Consider the following 19,604-nt stretch of genomic DNA (forward strand, 5'->3'; position numbering starts at 1 on the left):
CTGGAAACTTTCAGCTAAAACTGCTGGTTATGAAGTAGTAATTACATTAATGGAATTCCTGTGGTTATCTTAATGAGTAAATTAAAATACATTATCTGAATTTATTTATTCCCTGATTGGGATATAAATCTCCAGAGTTTATACTCCTCCTTTAGAGGACAGTAAGGCTATACTTATATTAATTTATCCTATATATTGAAAGCTCTTGCCAAACTGACTTTAAGAAGCATGTCCAGTTTTCACCTTGTAGAATAAAATCATGTACAGAACTGTAACAATTTGACAGGGGGAGGAAAACAGTTCAGACAAAGCATCCTTTCTGAAATGTTTCAAATAATTTTATTAAACAATCGTGTTTTACATGTCATCAGACCTAACCCCTGAATTGCAAAAATGTTTCTGAGGTATTAAGACTGGAGGAAAACAGGCACAGTATTGGTTGTTAGGGATACCACAATACAGCACGGTGGACTTTGTGAACAACAGGCCTTTATACAGCATTTGTAGGATCAGAGAAAACTGAGAACAAGTCTGTATTTGTCTTTAGACTCGAGAGCCAAAAAGCCCTGATCATTAGCCAGTTGCATCACATCAATGAAAACACAGACTCAGTTAACACAGAATGATGATAAATATCAATGAGGTGTTTCTAGGCCAGTATGTACAGTACATGAATAATTAAACTGCTGTACGTGTGACCAAAACCCGAACTGTATATCCAGTCCAGCTTAATATATGTTGTGTCTATGGTAACCTCTCTAGGACCTGTATTTTTGCCTATTCTGCACAGCTATGCCACTGCCCTGTGCACCTGGTCACTCACATTCGCTTCAGGTAAGTCTGATGTTTATCAGATTAACCAGAGTCAACAGTACAGTGTAGTGCTTGTGGAGTGTTATCCTTATAGTTGCTCTCTTCCCCTCATCCACGTAGAGAAGAAGTCTAATCCATACGGAAAATTAAAATAAATGAAAAGAAATAAGCGTTGATTTACAACTCTTCATGCAGAAAGGAAAGCCTTATCTGAGAACTGCAAAACTCATGGGGCAAAACTGGCCCTTACAAATTGGGATATTAATGAGAGTTTTACTCATCTGCCAAATTATGCTCCAAATATAATTTTGTATGAGAAAAGTCTGGGCATTTCTTTTTTGTATTAGCTTGCCTGTTCAAGGAGTCAGTGGGAAAAGGAGTACTTTTCCCCTTGGAGCAGTTTCCCAGAGTTGGAATTTGACTGAAGGCTGCAGATGTGGTAATTCTGCGCAGAATTAATTTTCCGCCGAACATTAGTTAGATTTAAAGCTCTCACTGATTCTCAGTCAATCACTTTGCTGGAAAAAGTTTTTTCCACCTGAAGAACTGCAGCTTTGTTCCCTGGGACCACCTGCAGTTTGCTCTAAATTATTTGAGTCCAAGTTACCCTGCCAAATTACGTCCTTCACGTGATACCACCAAAATTTGACGAAAGATAAATCTAAGAAAACATTTCCAAATTAATAAGCAGAAGTAATTTATTCTAAATTTCTCTGGGGTTATTTTTAGCCAATATAGTTTAAAATACATTCTTCCTGAGGCACAATTGTTTTTTTCAAATTTTTGAAAAATACCATGACAAAATAGAAGTGACTCTTATTTTAATAGGTGAACTTATTAATGTCTCTGAATGTGTCAGGTTTTGTATAAGAATGGCATACTTGGAAAGGTTCTCAGCTCGAGCATCTTCAGCTTTGAGACCTTACTGGGAAACTAGAGGCAGGAGGTCTGTTGTCAGCACATCCATGGGCATGATGTCATACAGTCTGATCACAAACACAATTGAGATTCTCATAATTTTCTAGGATTGTCACCTATATCACTGCTGCTTACCTACACAACATCATCTACCAAATCTACAAATACAGAATAGCTGGAGTAGAAGCTGGATACAGCTGGAGTGATGCCTTAGTATCATTTTTTAATGGAATCATATTTCATGGACAAAAAAGGCAACCGCAAAGAAAAAAGTGCAAGTAAATCATCACTTTCAGTTGAAAACTGGGTTTCGGATGCCACTCAAGACTGAACTGTTGGGCCACTTTCTGTGCAGAAGAGTTAAGGAACATACAAGAAAGAAAATGCTCGTGAATCCTAGGATGACAATGCCTGAAATCAGTGCACTGGTGACTGAGTTCATCTGGAAAGGAGGTCCGTTTGGATGAGCTGCAAGGAGAACAAAAATGCACATGAAAGATCTGGTGACAATAGTTTCTGTCTTTCCATTACAACATCCTATATACAGAATAACAATAATGAAGGGACTAAAACTGTACTTCAGAATGAGCACCTGTCTACTTAGATAAACCTTATCTAAATATACTTGGAAAATAGTTACTAATTCTTTCAATATCCATCATGCTGGGGGATAAAGACAGTAAGGATACTTCGAAGCCATAATCCCTCATACGCTAGTGACCATACTTGACTCATGCTATTTAAGACAAGTCCATCATTGTCCAAGGACTACCAAGGCAGAGGTATAAGGACTTGTGGCCTATCAAGTTAATGAAAGGATTTCTTTTCTGATATCATTATCCACATCTCAGTTCAAAGTGTAAATAAATCCTTACCAGGCATATCAGGCACCACATATCTGAGCTACTCTACACCTTCGCAAAAGGCTTCTTAACGTGTTATCAATTCTCACATAGAAGAGGTAACATATTTACTGTTTAGTGTACCTCAACAGGCTGGTCATGGACCAATTCTTGGATACTGGAACACACACATCCAGCCTGTAGTATCTTTTTCAGAAGGAGGTAAAAAAAAAATTTGAGTGGTATGTGCTACCCAAAGCACTAATGGGTGTTTGCTTAAGAGCTGTATTGGCCATTACCATAGTGCTGGAGACAGAGGTGAAATGACAGCACAGCTTCTACATGGGAAACCAGACTGCTCCTTCCAGAAACAACCACCTGCCCTCAACATCATCAGCCCCCCCCTCCTCACTAAAGCTGAAAAAAGTCATCTCTGTTGATCAGGTTGCCCTTCCCTTCTCAATGCTGTGCTGCCTTCTGACCTTCCTTATCTTCTCTCTATTACAGTAATTATCAGACCTCGCTCTTACTAGGACAGCGACAGGCACAGGAAAGGCTGTTGCTCTGGATGGGTGGAAAGAGAGGACTGATGCTTCTGTTGGATGGGAAGGAAAGGAAGCAGCCATTAACATAGCAAGCTGGGTAAGAACACACCAGGGAGCAATTCATTACAGGGAGAAATTTGTTTCCATGAGGGCAAGGTAGCTGCTTTTATATGATCTAAGTTGAGGGGGAAAAAAAGAATAAACAGTATCAGATTTCAGAGGACAGGATAGTTTCCTTGTGCCACTCAGTCCTGTCATGAAAATGTAAGACATGGAATGGCCCAATGGACCAGCTAGTTGTCATTCTTTCTTAGTCATTAGCTATTCCTTGTTATCAGAAGGGAACAGTAGCAGATGGGCTGAAACAAGTCCTCCAAGTGCCCAAAGGAGAAGCACCCTAAAACTCCTGCAGCCTATTTCCTTCATTGCCCTGGCAGACCATAAGTTCTAACCAAGCTTCTGCATAGGCTCTTTGTGTAGTTAAATGCCAGAACAGGAGCTGAAGCAGACGTCTTCTGACTTTGAACTTTGAACTGAGCTGGACTGCACTATAATAACGATTTTGCCGCTCTGCTCCTGCATGGCACGAGCAAATTTTACTGCTTACGTCTGATTTTGTATATGGCAGAGGCAGTGTTCCCTCATCCTCCTATGTCACAGAGGCAATTTTTTATTTCAGTTCCATCATATGAATTATGTTGGTAGCAAGAAGTATACAAATTAAACTGAGCATTCCAGATTCACCAGTTGCTTTATTTACAGCATGTCAGTGTTGACTCATTTAAATGACAAAAAAAGAAGTCCAAAAGAAAAAGTATTCCAGTTCAGTGCATAGAGCTCAACCAAAATGGTTCATCTCCTCAGTTCTGCTTCAATCATAAACCCACTTTTTATGTTTCTTGGAATTCTGATTAACTTACCAAGCTGTGAATTATTGGTTGGCGTCTCATCTGTATAAAACAAAAATGGGTTGCATTATATTTTACAAATACCTCTGCCTACCTCCTCTCCTCCTTGCAACACAAAAGCCAATAGTCCTAGCTTTATTTTCAAAATGTGTCAGCTATACTTGCAATATTGACTACTGGCTTTTAGCATCTCTGGTAGAATAAGGACAACAACATGACAGTGCTTCATTTTTAACGTGAGCACACCAATATGAAGTTACTTCGTATTCTGTGGCAAAAAAAACAAACCAAAACAAAAACCAAACACCACCTTAATGCAAAAACCTCTTAATTGAAAAGGTGGCCAGTGGTATTCTGTCTCTCAATAAAAATACAACCATAAGCACAATATTATACACATGTCCCTTCACTGTTAATTATACTACAAGAAGGTCTGTATAGGAAAAAAAACACAAAAAAATGGGTTTTTCCAAGGGAAAATATATCACTGACCATAAATTATTACAAAAATGCCCTTTCCCCATGCTCATTTTTGTCTTGACGGTTACACAGTGGCATTATATTCAGGGAAACATTTGTATTTTGTCTTCAATTTTTACTTACTTACCATTGTCCATCTCAGAACTACATTTCTTGTCAATATTTTTGCTTTTTTGAGCAACTTGTAAGCATCGCTCACATACACATTTGTTTTGAGCAGCTGTCTTCTAAGTTTAAGTGAGACATCCATCAAATGCTACCCAATTTCACCTTCACAAGTAGGTACATGATTTGTTTCTATACACAGAAACTAAAGCATTTTCTTCTGTGTATGTCTCTTGTAATTACTTATTTTGGATTAGCAAACAAGAATAAAGTTTCTCTGAAAAGAACAAAATGTTAGAAATAAGAGTTCAGAAACATACAGGAGAAGGACCACTATTCATTTGCAGTAGCACGATTCAGTTCCTATCAAGGCAACTGCATAAACAGATCTGCTACCAGAACAACCGGTGACTAGAGTAATGGGGAGACCTGGCTCACTTGAGGTGCCTCTGCAGGCACCAGAGTGTGCAGGACCAGTCCCGGGACAGATGTAGCACTAATCTAAATAAGAGAAGTTAAGGGCTGCACATCCATGCAACTGAAGACGTAGTACTGGCATATGTACTATGGTGAGCCTGGTGCAGCAGGTTTCATGGACCAGAGTTGCCCTCACCACAGTAAGGCACCACTGCATCCCAGCACTCCATCTGAAAACAGATAGTTCTGTTCAAGTTGTCTCTTGGCTTTCCCTTTTTCCTTCCTTGACTAGAGCATTCATGAACCTCGCATTTTTAATGTGCTAATTTTCACAATGGGAAGGTACAGTGGGAGGAAATACTAATTCTCTCTTTCTTCCCTGGAAGAAGTAGTAAAGTGTCAGTCTGATTAAGGGACTTGCCCAATGACACTCACGAAAATCATGGCAGGATTCAGAACGTTTTTGTCAGAGTACTTCCCATCCTTCTGTCAAGCAGGAGTGGGATCCTCCAACTATGGAGATACAGAAATAAGTCTACTGCTAAAAGCTTTAGCCACATGACTCAAGCAGAAGACACATTGAAAAAATTATTTTCCTTTCCCAGCCTTATTCCTGCTTTCATTTCAAAAAAAAAAAAAAAACCCTCAACTGTCGTCAAGAAATTATAAAATCATTTATCCTTTCTTTGGGGTCATCAACCAGCTGTGGACAGGTCTTAGTTTGCTTGAAGTTATGCAGTATTTAAGAGTAATTGATTTTTTTTTTAATTGTAAAAATAGCTTTCACAAGATTCAAATCATAAGCTATATTACCTAATAAGGGTTGCTCATATAGCAAGCTTTATCTAGTTTCCATTCCTTGCCTAAGGCAGTATTTCTCTAGCATAAATGTTTGTTTGAGCAAATCTGTCATTCTTTTCCCTTAAGTACCCATTTATGCAACTTTGAAGTTAGTTCTTTTCACTTTTTCTTTACTAATCAGATAGCCATAACTCAATTGGGACTATGTATAATGCAGAAAAATATACTAATTTTCACTGCAGAAATGTTGCTTATAACAGAGGGTATTTGTTCTAAAAATGGTCTCTTGCTGGATTGTTTCCTGTTCTGGAGGGTCAGTTCTTCTCTTTCTATGTGTGGGCACAATCACTTTGCGCGTAAAGAAGGATTTTATTCTCAAGTGTTTCAATTATTTTTGCTAGATAGGATCCGGTACTGCTCTTAGTTTCCTAAATCTAAGACTGCTGAAATCAGTTGCTTAACTGCAACTACACATAAATATCTGTAACAGAATTTCTTGAACTTTTTCCAATATACTATTTTTATTATTTTGTCAACTGCAGTCACACAAATTCTTTCCAGAGACTTTAGGTTGCATTTGGAGCTGCTTTTTAAAATAAAGAACCACCAGCTTTGGTATTAAAAATGGAAATAATGGAATTTCACCCTGGATTTCAAGGAGGAGATTTTGGGCCACCCTGTGTAGAATTTACAATGTGTTTGTCCTATTTCTTTTTTGTAGCTGAAGGCTAAGCATATCATTTATTAATTTTATGCAACACTTAGATAAAAACCCACAGGTGAAGCTGGAAGAAACGATGAATAGAAAGTGACAGTGAATATTCACTAGCTGTCAAAATTAAACTGCAACTCTGAACACAGTACCTTAAATTCCATTACCTTCAGTGAAAACTGACAAAAAAAGAAGTTAACCCACTGAGTTTGGGCTTTTATAATTGCCTTATAAATGTAACAGTGTCCCACAGTGATTTTACTGGGGTGGAGAGAAAGCATGTGAGAAATATTAGCTCAAAATTTCTACCAAAAACTCCAACAGCAAGGAAAAAGAAATACCCGGCAAATTCATGGAGAATCCACCCTTTCTTTAAGCCACTGCAGATTTATATTGAACTGCAAAACACTTCCCCAGGTTTCTGAAATATATGCAATCCACAGAAAAATTTGGTCATTCCTACCACTCCTCGTAATGATGGGGCCAGCAGAGATTACAGCATTGCCGGAGGTGCTCTGGGGGGTCCAAGTTGTCCTCCCACCTGCGTCTCTTCTTTCTCTGTTACTGCAAATCTGAGCGGTTAATTAAAACAATCATGGTTTCAGACTGGAATGGAGTTATTGCCCTTCTGTGCTTCCTGCTTTAATGAAAACTCTTTTATAAGCAATACCGCAACTTTTATTTTACTTCTTAGTATGCATTAAATTACTTTGTAATAAAAACAGCTGCAATATTCCCTAGAAGTGTATCTTATAAATGGCTGGCTTCATGTTGTATTTTGCCTCACTTTGTTTACAGAACTACATTGCCATTGTGTACAAGATCCATCTTACAGTATATTAAATTTTCAGTAGTTAATTTCCCAAAGCTTTGTTTACAGACAGTTTTCCCCAAGTAAATGTGTTTTGCTTGACTAGGGATAGACAACATGCTACAATCCCTACTCAGCAAGCTTCTTGAGTTAAAGCTCACATATTTTCCATGGAGTTCTAAGTAGCAATGACCCGTATTAAAACAATCTCCAGCACTCTGACAACTGGAGATCATCTTTTAACATCTCTAACTTATCATCTACCTTAATCTTGGGCACTCAAGAATGCTTCAACTGAGAGCATTTCTTTAATCTCTACTTCTTCAGAAAGAACCTCAATTTTTGAAAAGCGTAACATAAAAGTATAAAATAATGTACAAAATGTCAGAAGTATACCAAACTGATAGCATTCTAAAATTCTAAATGGAATCCTAAATTCAATAGGAAACGATAGTGCATGTTGAAGAAATCAGAGGATATTCTGTGTTTATATGTTTGTTTAAATGTTTCAATTTCTAGAATATATTTGTTGTTCCTGACACTCTTAAAATTAAATAATTTTTTAATTGACAAAACTTCATGAATTTCAACAAAACAGCAGTCGAAACTGTAAGGGAGGTGGTGATACAATAAAGGGGATGCAGTAATTTTTTTTGTTTTCACTATCAGAAACTCTTTCAAATTCCCCTTGTCAGTATAATGGCACTCACTACAGCTTTAAGATTTTCATAAATTCTATTCTAAGATAGTTCTATTCATCCACTCTGATTGTGGATTCCTTGTTTCTTAGATTCTATACTAAGAATATAATCTCTGAAGCCACCTCACAGTTGTTACTTTTAAAAATGAATTAAGGACCAAACGGTGAAGAGGTCATTTCTCACGTGTTCAACAACCTGTATTTTGCAGGTCTAGTATTATTCTAGCTCTGGATGATAATATTCATTGTCCTGCTCTTCAACAGACACAAAAAACATTCCTACTTCAGACTCTACTCTACAAGTCACCTTCATTCTGTGCCATCCAAACTTCCACAGCATTTGTCTGCAGAGTAACTTCTCTGTGACTATTTTATATCCAGATAATTAACAGCAACTTCCATCCACTGAAACTTACTGGCACAAGAAAGGGACAGTCATCTGCTCTGCACAGCTTTGTCACGCAGTGAAGGAAGACCGTAGACATCTTCTGGTTCTTGTGCTTCACAAAGCGAAACACCTCAAAGGAAAATCGGCCCATTTGGCTCTTGCCATTTTCAATTATAGTTGTCTGCGGGTCCTTGTCACAGCTAGTTTTTGTAGAGAAGATTAAAACTAGGATGAGCAGCTGTATTAGCATTTTGAAGCTCTTAGCTGAGAATAAGATAACTTAAGCAGCAAGTTAAGTGCTTTAGCTCCTCAGGAAAGAACACAGTGCCCTAATGTGCCACATAGGCAGCCACAATCTGCCTGTTAGGCTGCACAGTCCCGCGCTGAAATGCATTCCTACAAAACATTGTGTTTTGTTTTGCAACATCACAGCTATAACCAGGGTACCATTTAATTCCAGCGCCCAAAGAAACTTCAGACCTGAAGCAAAAAGTAATCAGGTATGCTAACCAGTATAGACAGGTAACTCCAAATGAAGACAGTATCTCTCCAGCAACTGTCACTGATAAGATTTAATCTGAGATACTGCCAAGACATTTTTCAAAGTTCCAATTCAAATAAATGTTATTACTGGGAGTGGAAGCAGGAGCATCTATTTATCTTTAATCACTTGCTTAACTGCTTTCCTGAACTGGAGTCTATGATGTTTTGTATCACTGTCATTCACCACAAGGGTATCTTTGGTAAAATAAAGGCCAGTATAGCCATTCAGTTTGAGGGTTTATGTATCTCCATTAGAGCCATTTTGGATACATGCTCCTCTCCCTTCTTCTACCTTTGCACTTGCTTCTATGTTTATGCTGACAAACAAGGTAAGTCCTGATATGTTATCTGTAAGCCTAGCCATCAATCCTCCCTGCTAATATTGCTTAGACTTTCCAGGAAGTTTAGAACACCACTACTGGAGAGATTTATAACTGTTTTTTAAAGGAAGGACCCACAAAACACTGGGTTTGCACAGGACCTACCTGAAAAAAAGATCATATCGAACATCATCACTGGGATTACCAGATGGTGTGGTGTAGCAGTAGTCCATCAAAACATTCCACCTGCACAGGGAGCAAAGTGATAGATGAGGGGAATTGGCAACATGACAGTAGGGGTGGAGAGTGAGCGAGATGATATTAAAAGACAGTACAGGCAAGCATTTGATCTGACAATGCAGGCTGTTGCACTGAAGCTTAGGTACTGTATTTAACAGGTCACGTACAAGTCATTTTCCATTCCCAATATATCACTTGTTTCTTCCCACTACTTAAAAAACTAAACAGCACAGCATAGCAGCAGATTCATATAAATCAAATAATTTGTTTTCACGCAAGTCAACCACCACACCAACACACATTGTATACCTTCTCCTAGAAGTCACGGACACACAGGACTAGAAATCAAAACCATCCCACTTTGAAAAGTCCTGGTGTTTCTCACTTGATCACTTGAGGTCCGTTCTTAAATAACAGAGATATAAGACTTAAAGTATAATTCAGAAAAACTTTCATAATGAGGACAGCAGCAAGATATGCATTCACTATCAAGGACCTGACACCTTCCAGCTGAGAACAGTGATTATCAAACAGCAACCACTATGTTGATATAGAAAAGGCTGTAAGGAAAGATGGTTGCTTCTAAAGCAGAAAAGCTGAATAGCAAGCAAGACAAGAAATAATATCCTTTACAGTACCTGCCATCAAGGTTGGTTGCTTTTACAGCTGCATATATTTTGGTTTTCAAAGGTAAACCTGTACTTGGAATAAGGAGCTGCTGGCTGTAGGTTGAATCCTGAAAAACAAACGCTGTCAGTGTACCAGATATCCCACTGTAGCAACCCATCTGCATTCACAGAATGAAATCCCATCTTAACATTTCTGACCTTTCTATGCAGAACAGTCATTTACTTTGTCCTTCAGAAGGGAAGAAGTGAAAAGCTGTGACAGAGCATTTGCCTACAAGTTGGTCTGCAAAGATCAACAGACTTGATTGGTCTTATCCTACGCAACTATTTGGGGGAATCTATTTATGATTTTATGAAGTGTTTGGATCAGTGAGTAAAGAAAAGGTATTATTCATTGACACCTCAGTAAGTCTTCCAGCACTTACAGGCATAGCAGCTACTGTGGTTTTCTAAAGGAGGAGCTTGCCTGGGCTGTCACAGGAAAGGTAATTAATGTTATTTGATTTGGTGGAAATAGAAATGCACCAGGTTTTACATCTTTTAAGCTGTAGTCTGGGAGAAGCGACACATTCTATTATGCAAAGTGTAGTTTCTGTGGGAAATGGCTTGTTGAAAACTACAGGTAATAAACAATTGCATTTAAATTCTAACAGTTAAAAAACCTGTTGTATGACAGCTGTATATATGACTACATATATAAAGCTTTTCTATAGGTTTCTTGTTCAAAGGTTGAACCGTGAATGTCACTTTGGCAACAAAGCCATGAAACAGAGCTGAGTCACAGATTCAGCATATCAAAATGCACTTACTGGTAACCACCTATGTCAAATAGGTTGCTAATCCAGAAAGCACAGGGACTCAGAATGTTGAGACCTCTTGTGAGAGGTCAAAACACTCAATACATAAGAAAAATCTTGTAAAACAGGATTTCAACCAAGTTCAGTGTGACAGGCAAGACCAAGAGCAGCAGCTGAGAGCAACAAGAAGGGTTAAGCACAAAAACCAAGTATTTTTTTGAAGGGAACAATGCCAAAATTCACAGCACACCCAATACTCTGCCTCTGCAGTAGCAGAGTCCTTGGGAGACACACATGCACATGCAGAGCAGCTCTGCAACATACACAGAGCAAGTGCACAAAGATCCATTCAAGTGAGATCAGGTAGGTTTGCCTTCTTTAAAATTAGTGTTATAGTTCTCTAACACATAGCTCTGTCAAAGTCTGCAGTTGATTAAAAATTCTACAGCAAGCACCTCACTATTACATTCCATAGTTCTTTTTTTAAAAAAAAGTAGTTTTCATTCATTTAGACAGGGATTTACAGGAAGGCGTAAAAACACATAGCCACTTAAGAGCTGTGAAAGCGTATTAAATGTTTGCTGTTAAACTCTGAGTCTATCATAACAGCTCCTCTTGTCTTTCCTAATGATAAAACGTGTTAATGCCACAAAGTAAATGTAAACATCACCTTGTGAGGGAAGACGGAGGTGAACTGAGAAGATGAAAAGTCAATGTTAGGAAATAACACTACAGCTGAAGTTTGAAAGTATGGCTGCTTGTAGTCAAAAGCCACATCTGAATGCAACCCCTCACCAATAAAAAGGAGCCTCAAGGCTCTTCCCAAAGGCAGGACTCTCTAATGGGGACCAAGTGGGCCCACAGAATCAGAGTTCACAAGACTATGGCTGTCCCAAGAGGCACTCCTAATCAGGCAGACTGCAGGTAATGCACAAGCTATGCATACACCCAGCCCTAGGATGTGAACCAGAAGGTCCTATCCATCGCTTGAATCTGCCAGCCATCGTTCATGGTCAACTTGTAAAATCGCTGGGGTAGGGAGAATGAAAGCCCATCTTGGCATGTGGTATTTGAGGAAAAAAATGTGCTCAGTACAAGCATCAATAGCATTTATACCTGACTGTTTGTAGAATTGGGCCATAAAAGACAGCAAACACATGGTTGTCAGTGCTTGTCTTGACTGAGAAATTTGGTTACACTCGCCCTACCCCATCTTTCTTTGGTCACAGGTTTATTTAAAAATGAGAGAAATATAATCTTAATTTTAACAGATTATAGGTGGTTATTTGGAGCTCTGCTCTGTCAAACGCACGTGATTTTTTTTTTAGGCATGCTGCTGGAAAATGTCCTGTTACAATATTTATAGTTCATTATGTTCAAAGCGTAAAGCATTGACTTTCAAATCAGTTGCATGAATTATAACTCACCGTCATGATGGCATGAATAATAATGCAAAAATATCAGACTCATAATTTACAAAAATTATGCTTGATAGATTGAAAAATTGATATTTAAATCAGGTATTTAAAATGTATGAATAAAAATTTTAATCAACACGAAAATATCATTTCAGGGATTAATGTTAAGTAGAGGTCCGTGCATTTTTTATGTTTTACTCTCACCATCCATATTTACGTAATAAAAGCTTTTACAATAATGCACATTCAAGTTCAATTATGTAAAACATATAGAAGAAGGATTAGTTGAAAGCTGTTAAACTTATTGACCCTTAAAATCTTGACAGTCCACACTATGAGGCAACAAGTGCAGTGGGCTACAGATTTGCACAGATGCCGCATCCTTCGCTACAATTACAGATGATCAAAACACTCTGATGAGGTTTGAACATAAAAATATGCCAGCAAAAGCGTTACAGTTTATTGCTAAGGAAACAGGTTTGGAGTATTTTTACAGAATTCTATACAGAGTACTCTCTGGATCAGTACAATGTACCTATACACGTATACAGGCACAGGTATATAGTAATATGTACATGCACACGCACATAAACATAATCAATACAAACACAAGTATGCACTCTGGATGACAAGATGCACTCTATGATTGCTATTACTACAACTGATTAGCCACATGGCACTACAGCCTGAGAGCCAGAACTGTAAGTTACAGAGCTGTATAAATACAGGACAAAAGACTGTATCCTCAAAGACCAGTGATATAAATACAAGACAACAGGTACATGCAAACAAAAAGGATATGGGAACTTGGAGATTAAAGATGCCCGGATGAAAGACCTGGTTTATGGGAGGAGTGGGAAGGGAATAGAAAATAATGAAGAGAAGTCTATACTATGCTCTGCTAACACAGCTGGTACCCAGAGTGCAGAGATGAATTTAGTCCAGGTCATACTACCGTGTTTTATACTCACATTGTAAAGCAACAAATTCAAAGTGCTGACAAAGGTACCGTTGTTCTCTCTTACAGAAATAGCAGCTGATGACCTACCACAGAACCAGAAATGAAAAAACATCATGAAGAAAAATATCTTGTTTTTGTGTTTGCATACTTCATACTTTTATCATTAAAAAAACCTCAGTGAGTCATATCACAAGAACTTAATTTATGCATTTGGGTTGTAAACTTCAGAAATAAGAATTTATAGTGGAAACACTGACAGAACCTTAACTACACAGAAAGTAATGGATAATGTTGAAAACACAAATCAGAAAAATAATTAGTAGCAAGGCAAAGTGACAAAAAGGAAACCAGTTTTCATGATGTACAAGTTTACCCATGGAAAGATTTTCTCTTGCACTCTGTATTCACATGCTTATGAACTACTTCATGAAGAATTTCCTTTTTTTTCTTGTTGCTACCATTTTGTCACCAGAATACCTGAATTTTAAGAGAGGTTTTACATTATCTAAGGCCCTCTTCATAAACTATGTTATCTCATACAATGAATCTACAGAATTTTCTTTTCCTTTGCATCATCTCTTCTTTCAGTGCTTTTTTCTTTCCTTTTACTCTTGCACAGCAGATCTATGTTGACAATACTGCTGTTGCATGCATATAATTAGGTGTACATGCATATATACACATACTTATGGGCTTATACAAACATGGGAATAAACACGTAAAAATGAAAAGCACACTTACGAAGCAAGCTGGGTATTGTTAACCAAGTACTCCAGCGGATAGCTACAGCTAAATTTGTACAGAAGCCCAGGCAAATAGCTGATAATCGTTGGAGGGTCTGGTGTATCAATATAGCCTGAAACATTACCTATCTGTACCACTGAGGTATTTCCATAAGCACTGATACCTCGAGCTGAGGATACCTATTAAGGGAGACAGAAAATTACTATTGTCAGAAAGTTAACTGTGGAACAAAAAGTACATAAGGACATTGATGTTTTAGTCCATAATTTACTCAGAGATATCTTCAGAAAATCCTTCAAAAATTAATTTAGTTTAATAACATGTTCCCCATGTTCCCCAAGTTTTTCACCTCCCTGGAATCAGGCATATACAGCTCACAAGCGATATCCCTGTTCTTAAACATAGAATTAAGCAACATTTGAAAAAATCTGATGAATCATGGAAGCATGTTTTTTCAGCGGGTACTTTTATTCTGAGCATTCCCAGTGAATTCACGTGACTGACTTGGAAAAGCTGAAGGAACTTTTCTATTACAGTTTAAAAAATACTGGCTTAAAATGAGCTTCTATATGCAATAATAAAGCCAATACACATTTAATTCATAGAAACAATACTCTCTCACTCTTGGACTTTGTTTTTGACACATCAAAACCAATGTACTTTATAAGCAGATACAAGCCAAACAGCTGAACTTTGAGTTTCTGTTTTCGTTTACATTAAACATCTATAAATCTAAATTATAAAGTATGTGCAAAGAAACTCTGTCAGAAATGTAAGAGCTGAAAAGTAATAGAACCTTAATGCCAATGCAACCTTAATTCAGTCCCTGGACACGTGCTATCCTGTGTTGCTCAGGCTCACAGAGTGTGCAGAGCCAGCAATAACATGCAGCTCTCCAGAAAACTGAGGGACAGTTTCCTCTTGGTAGCAGCTCAGCCCCACTCCATCTGTGGCTACTGATTTGAATAAAAGGGTGGTTTGAAAACAGCAGGTAAGTGTCACAAATTACTGTCTCAGTAGGCACATACAAAATAAGGCAAATTAACATGGCACAGGACTTCTTTTGGACTGCATTTCTTTTGTATAACTGCATTAGAAAAAGAGATGCTTTCAACAGCTTTAGAGTACAGAGTTTCTTAAAAGGACATTCATTATGGAAGAATCATCCAGAGGTGCACGAGTCATTACATTTTGCACTATGTAGCACAGGATACACAGCAGGTATTTTGATTTCTTTGGCAACAGTAAAAAACAGCTAGAAGACAGATGCAGCCATGCACTTTGCCAATAGTATACCTAATCATTTGATAAACGGCAGAAAATGAGGAAAATCTAACTTCCTAGGATCTATTCCTTGCCTAAAAATCATAGGCTAGAGCAGTAAGGTTGTATAGCCACCTACAGCTCTGTTTAGATTCCTCACACCCCACGCACACACTCCCCCCGAAAAAATGAAGAGTTGTATATGCCATATTACAGACAGACCTGTTCCGCCTGAACTGTTGGTTTGCCTTTACTTCTATTGAAAATTAGTTTGAAGGTCTTTGCTGTGAAACACAGCCAAGAAATGCATGGGACTGTACTACTCCAGTGTGGAGAACGTGATAAGAAATGCTCCCTGCTCCTTTATCCTCTTTGTTTGTGGCACAGCATGCATAAACAGAGAGGATGAGGGGAATTTTCGGCTGCAGTTGTAGCAGCTGCTGCTTTGGTTTTGCATCCTGAGCAGCATTGTGGGGGGCTTCACGGGGCGCTCCAATTACATGGACTTACCAGCCTGGTGGGTTTTTGGGTTTGTTTTTGTTTTTTTGAGCATCAAAGTCTTACAATTATAATCAAATAGCAAGTTCAGAGAGTTTACAATTTGACCGATGTGATGGGAACAGGAAGAAGTTGCTTCCTGGCAAATTCTTCTAGTGCAGGTCATGGAGGTGCTATGGGTTTTCAGGAAAAATGGGAACAGAGAATCTTGAACTCGCTAAACTGGTTTTTGTTGAAATTTTAAAAGAAAACTCAGCCTGAAACAAATAGGTAACAGAGCATATTGAACATTTCAGCCCAGTTTCACAAAATTATTAGGAACAAAATGGAGGGGTAGAGGTGTTATAAAAACTGACAGGTATCATCAAGTGCAATTATGAATTCCAGATAAAATATAATCCTTAAAAATTAATACATTTTTACACTTGTTTTTGGAAGTTATTCATAGATACTTTGATATAAGTCATCACTGCTTGTATAGTGCTATATATATACATGAACTATACAACTCTCCTCTCCCTTGGTTTACAAGGCTTGAGATCTGACTTCATCCTCTCTCCCCATTTAGAGAGAGATAGCTTCATTGAGGAAAATGAAGTTATATTGATACAAAACAGACTTCAAAGTCAGCTCCTGGATCAGATCCTGGTTCCAAAATCTCACCTACAGCTAAGGCTTAGATTTAGTCATTAGCTGTACAAAGACGTGCATTATCCATGCATGAAACATCAACATTAAATGTAAGCACTGAAGTCACACAAGGCAGAATAGCAAAACACTGTAGCACAGAGTGGCCATGCACTAGAAGATCAGAGATGAATGTACAGATCTGAACTTCAGTCCCACATCTTGACTTTTCTGTCATGAATTGAGTGCATAGATTAGACAGGTTTGTTTCGTTTTGTTTTTTGTTGTTGAGGATTTTTTTTTTTGTTTGGGTTTTTTGTTGGTGGTGGGTTTGGGGTTTTTTTTTTTGAAAGGGGGAGGAGTGAGGAACTGTCAAATATTCAAAATTTGCTTGAAAACTTCATTTTGTGGCCAGGCAGTTCTGTACTGAGCAGAGATCTTCCAAGAAGGTGCAACACCTCATGCAACAGCTAGCAGTTGGACCTTCTGGCCAGACTATCTCCCCTGTGACATTCAGCCTTGAGTCACTGCCTTATCATAGAACATATAAGATCAGTCAGCAAGCGCCTCATATGAGATCACAGAAGTAGGTACCCAAATCATACCTCTCGTCTATCTAATCCAATCTTAAAAATATTTTATTTTAATTTTCCAAGTGGGTATTTGAAAAGTTTCAGCAAAATTTAAGGCATGTTCAACAAGAGTTTTAAAAATGGCTTGGAAAATCTGATTTTTCTACTGGAAAAAAAAATTAAAAATATACTTTCTAATCAGAGGACAAATGTGTATCCCACCACATTTTCTCACTAGTAATCAAGATTATGAACTTTCTCTAGTTTTCTTTGATGTATGCAATATATTGGTAACTGGGCAAGACAAAGTAAACATTATCTTTAAAAGATACTATGCTGTCAAGGCTATTCACTTGATCCTATGCATAAACAGCCATTCAACAATATCACTTTGACTTTGTCTTACCACTAAAGTGTTTCCACAGGATTCCAAAGTACTCAGATTGATGATGAAAATGACCACTGCTGGAAAGGTGTTATTATTGATGAAACCCCTGCAGTGGGCATCCCCGTGTTTCCCATTCAGTGCCAGATCTGTCTCAGAATAGCCAGAAAAAAGAACTGTGCAAAAATTTATCTTCATAGTAATTGTCTGTACTCCACAGAAAACATTGATATCTCGTTCAGCTGCAAGAAAAATACAGAGAAAGACATCATAAGAAGACGTATTTCAACTAATCACCTTATATTTATTGTAGAGTTAGTCTAATCTTGTAACTTCAGATTGAATCAACTTTTAGACACCAGTCACAGCAAAATATTGGAATATAAAGGTCAGAATTGCATTATTCTGCAGATTTGACTGTACAACTTCACTACAGAAAAAATAAGAATTAATATAGTAACGTAGTCTATGACGCAACAAAACCATTATTCTAAAATTCCTCAGCAAATCATTTAGGAGCACATTCATAAACCAAAGCACTGCAACAGAGTGGAAAAGAGCAAGCAGTTAAATATTTGGAGTCTGATGAAACAGTTCCCTTCTCAAACAGAAATGTCCAGCTATTTTGAGAAACTCAGGAGCCCAAGCAAGCTCTGCCTTCCAGCCCACTCTGGCATAAGAGTCGAGTAGATTTGTCTGAAGTTGTCTGGAGACCACTTTGTATGAATCCACAGTTTCAAGCTGTGTAGACTTTGAAATACATTCAACAGTGTATCAGAGCAATTTATTATCATGTGTTTAAAGTTGGGGATTTTTTTAAGAACCATCAACTTTAGCTTTAATGAAAAATCAGTTGACTCTTGAAAGACGATGATCAATATTACAAAGCATCTTGCAATCTTTCATTCTGTACATTATGACAATATAAAAGACCAAGAAAACAGCAATTGTTACAACTGATCAGTTTTTGAACAACAGCAAAAAGCCTTCTTGGATGAATTTGACCTTTTATTCAAAAGTTCTGAAGATTTTTATGTAACTGAATGGAAAAACATCAGGTTAGGATAGAGGCATAAGCAACAGTTTGTTTTGCTCTAGAGCTATAATATAGCTTTTCTACAAGCTCTTCTCTGCCCGTGGATAGTTGGAGAGGCTGGGGTTTTTTCCCCTTAGTTCTTCACAAAAAGACGTATTGCATCATGTTTAACAGAGACATTAGTCCCTTATATAACAACTCATTTATTACATCTGCTTAAAGATCAAGTGCTGTTAAAAATTGCAGAACTACTTCAGTCAATACTACACCATTAAGCCTGCTGAAATGAATTGTTTCACTGCATTGTCACAACAGAGGAAATGAAATCTCCATTACAATGAACTAGCTCTTCCTTCGTGGTACAGGAGCACAAGCAGTTTAATTTAGACAGCTTTAATGGTGGCTTTAAAGCCAAAACAATCCAGTGCAGGAAATGACAGGCTAAACTTGGTCCTGGGCTAATGCGGTGATAAATGTTACTCACTGGGCATAAATTTGGGCAGAAAGGTACTGGAGGCAAGATAAGACTTGAAGCGATTTGGCATGAAATTCTCCCGGTTGGTAAACACACATAATTCCACTAATACAATGTACAAAGATCAGGAAAAAGCACAACTTCGTTTTCACTTTTTAATGGGTACATCAAGGTAGAGAGAACAGTACAAAAAGGCAAATGGCAAAATGCACCTTTACACTTACTTGGACCAATGCACATACAGTCAGACTGTAAGAAACTGCAGGTTGTAATATAAAGTACCTCCGTTAATTTTATAACTCATTTCAAGCCTTTTAAAAAGGAGGCTATTACATTACCTGTTAAGGTACCTTTACCGCTTACAGAATTTTCACTTGACACTAAGAAAAATGAGTCCATGCAGTATAAAAACAAGCTTTGTGTTATAGAGAAGATTGAATCTTTCATGCCCACTGCTTTTCAAGGAAGTATTGTTGCCAAATTAGTCCATTCTGGATTTAAAACAACATTATTTATTCGCATATTAATATGAAACCAAGTGCAAAAGATTTAATGCTCCTTTAGATGCTAAACTTCTAGATCATTTCTTGTGAATTTGGAAAGGTAAATATTATTCCTATACATGTATAAGTTTAAACAAAAAAATATTTGCATTC

At 37.7% G+C, this 19,604-nt stretch overlaps 1 protein-coding gene across 1 annotated transcript in view; it reads right to left on the reverse strand.

Moving 5' to 3' along the window:
- Positions 1-2,023: 2,023 nt before the first annotated feature.
- Positions 2,024-19,604, reverse strand: part of ZPLD1 (zona pellucida-like domain containing 1) — a 21,029-nt gene continuing 3,448 nt past the window's right edge. The window contains exons 2-10 of the mRNA XM_010132316.1: positions 17,459-17,679; positions 14,090-14,271; positions 13,359-13,431; positions 10,182-10,279; positions 9,469-9,549; positions 8,469-8,640; positions 7,005-7,113; positions 4,039-4,068; positions 2,024-2,199 (exon numbers count right to left, since the gene is read on the reverse strand). Of these exons, the coding sequence (XP_010130618.1) occupies positions 2,024-2,199; positions 4,039-4,068; positions 7,005-7,113; positions 8,469-8,640; positions 9,469-9,549; positions 10,182-10,279; positions 13,359-13,431; positions 14,090-14,271; positions 17,459-17,679 (1,142 nt within the window). The remainder of the gene's footprint in view (positions 2,200-4,038; positions 4,069-7,004; positions 7,114-8,468; positions 8,641-9,468; positions 9,550-10,181; positions 10,280-13,358; positions 13,432-14,089; positions 14,272-17,458; positions 17,680-19,604) is intronic.

Source organism: Buceros rhinoceros, unplaced genomic scaffold, assembly GCF_000710305.1.
Source record: "Buceros rhinoceros silvestris isolate BGI_N320 unplaced genomic scaffold, ASM71030v1 scaffold1893, whole genome shotgun sequence".
In the NCBI taxonomy this organism is placed as follows: domain Eukaryota; kingdom Metazoa; phylum Chordata; class Aves; order Bucerotiformes; family Bucerotidae; genus Buceros; species Buceros rhinoceros.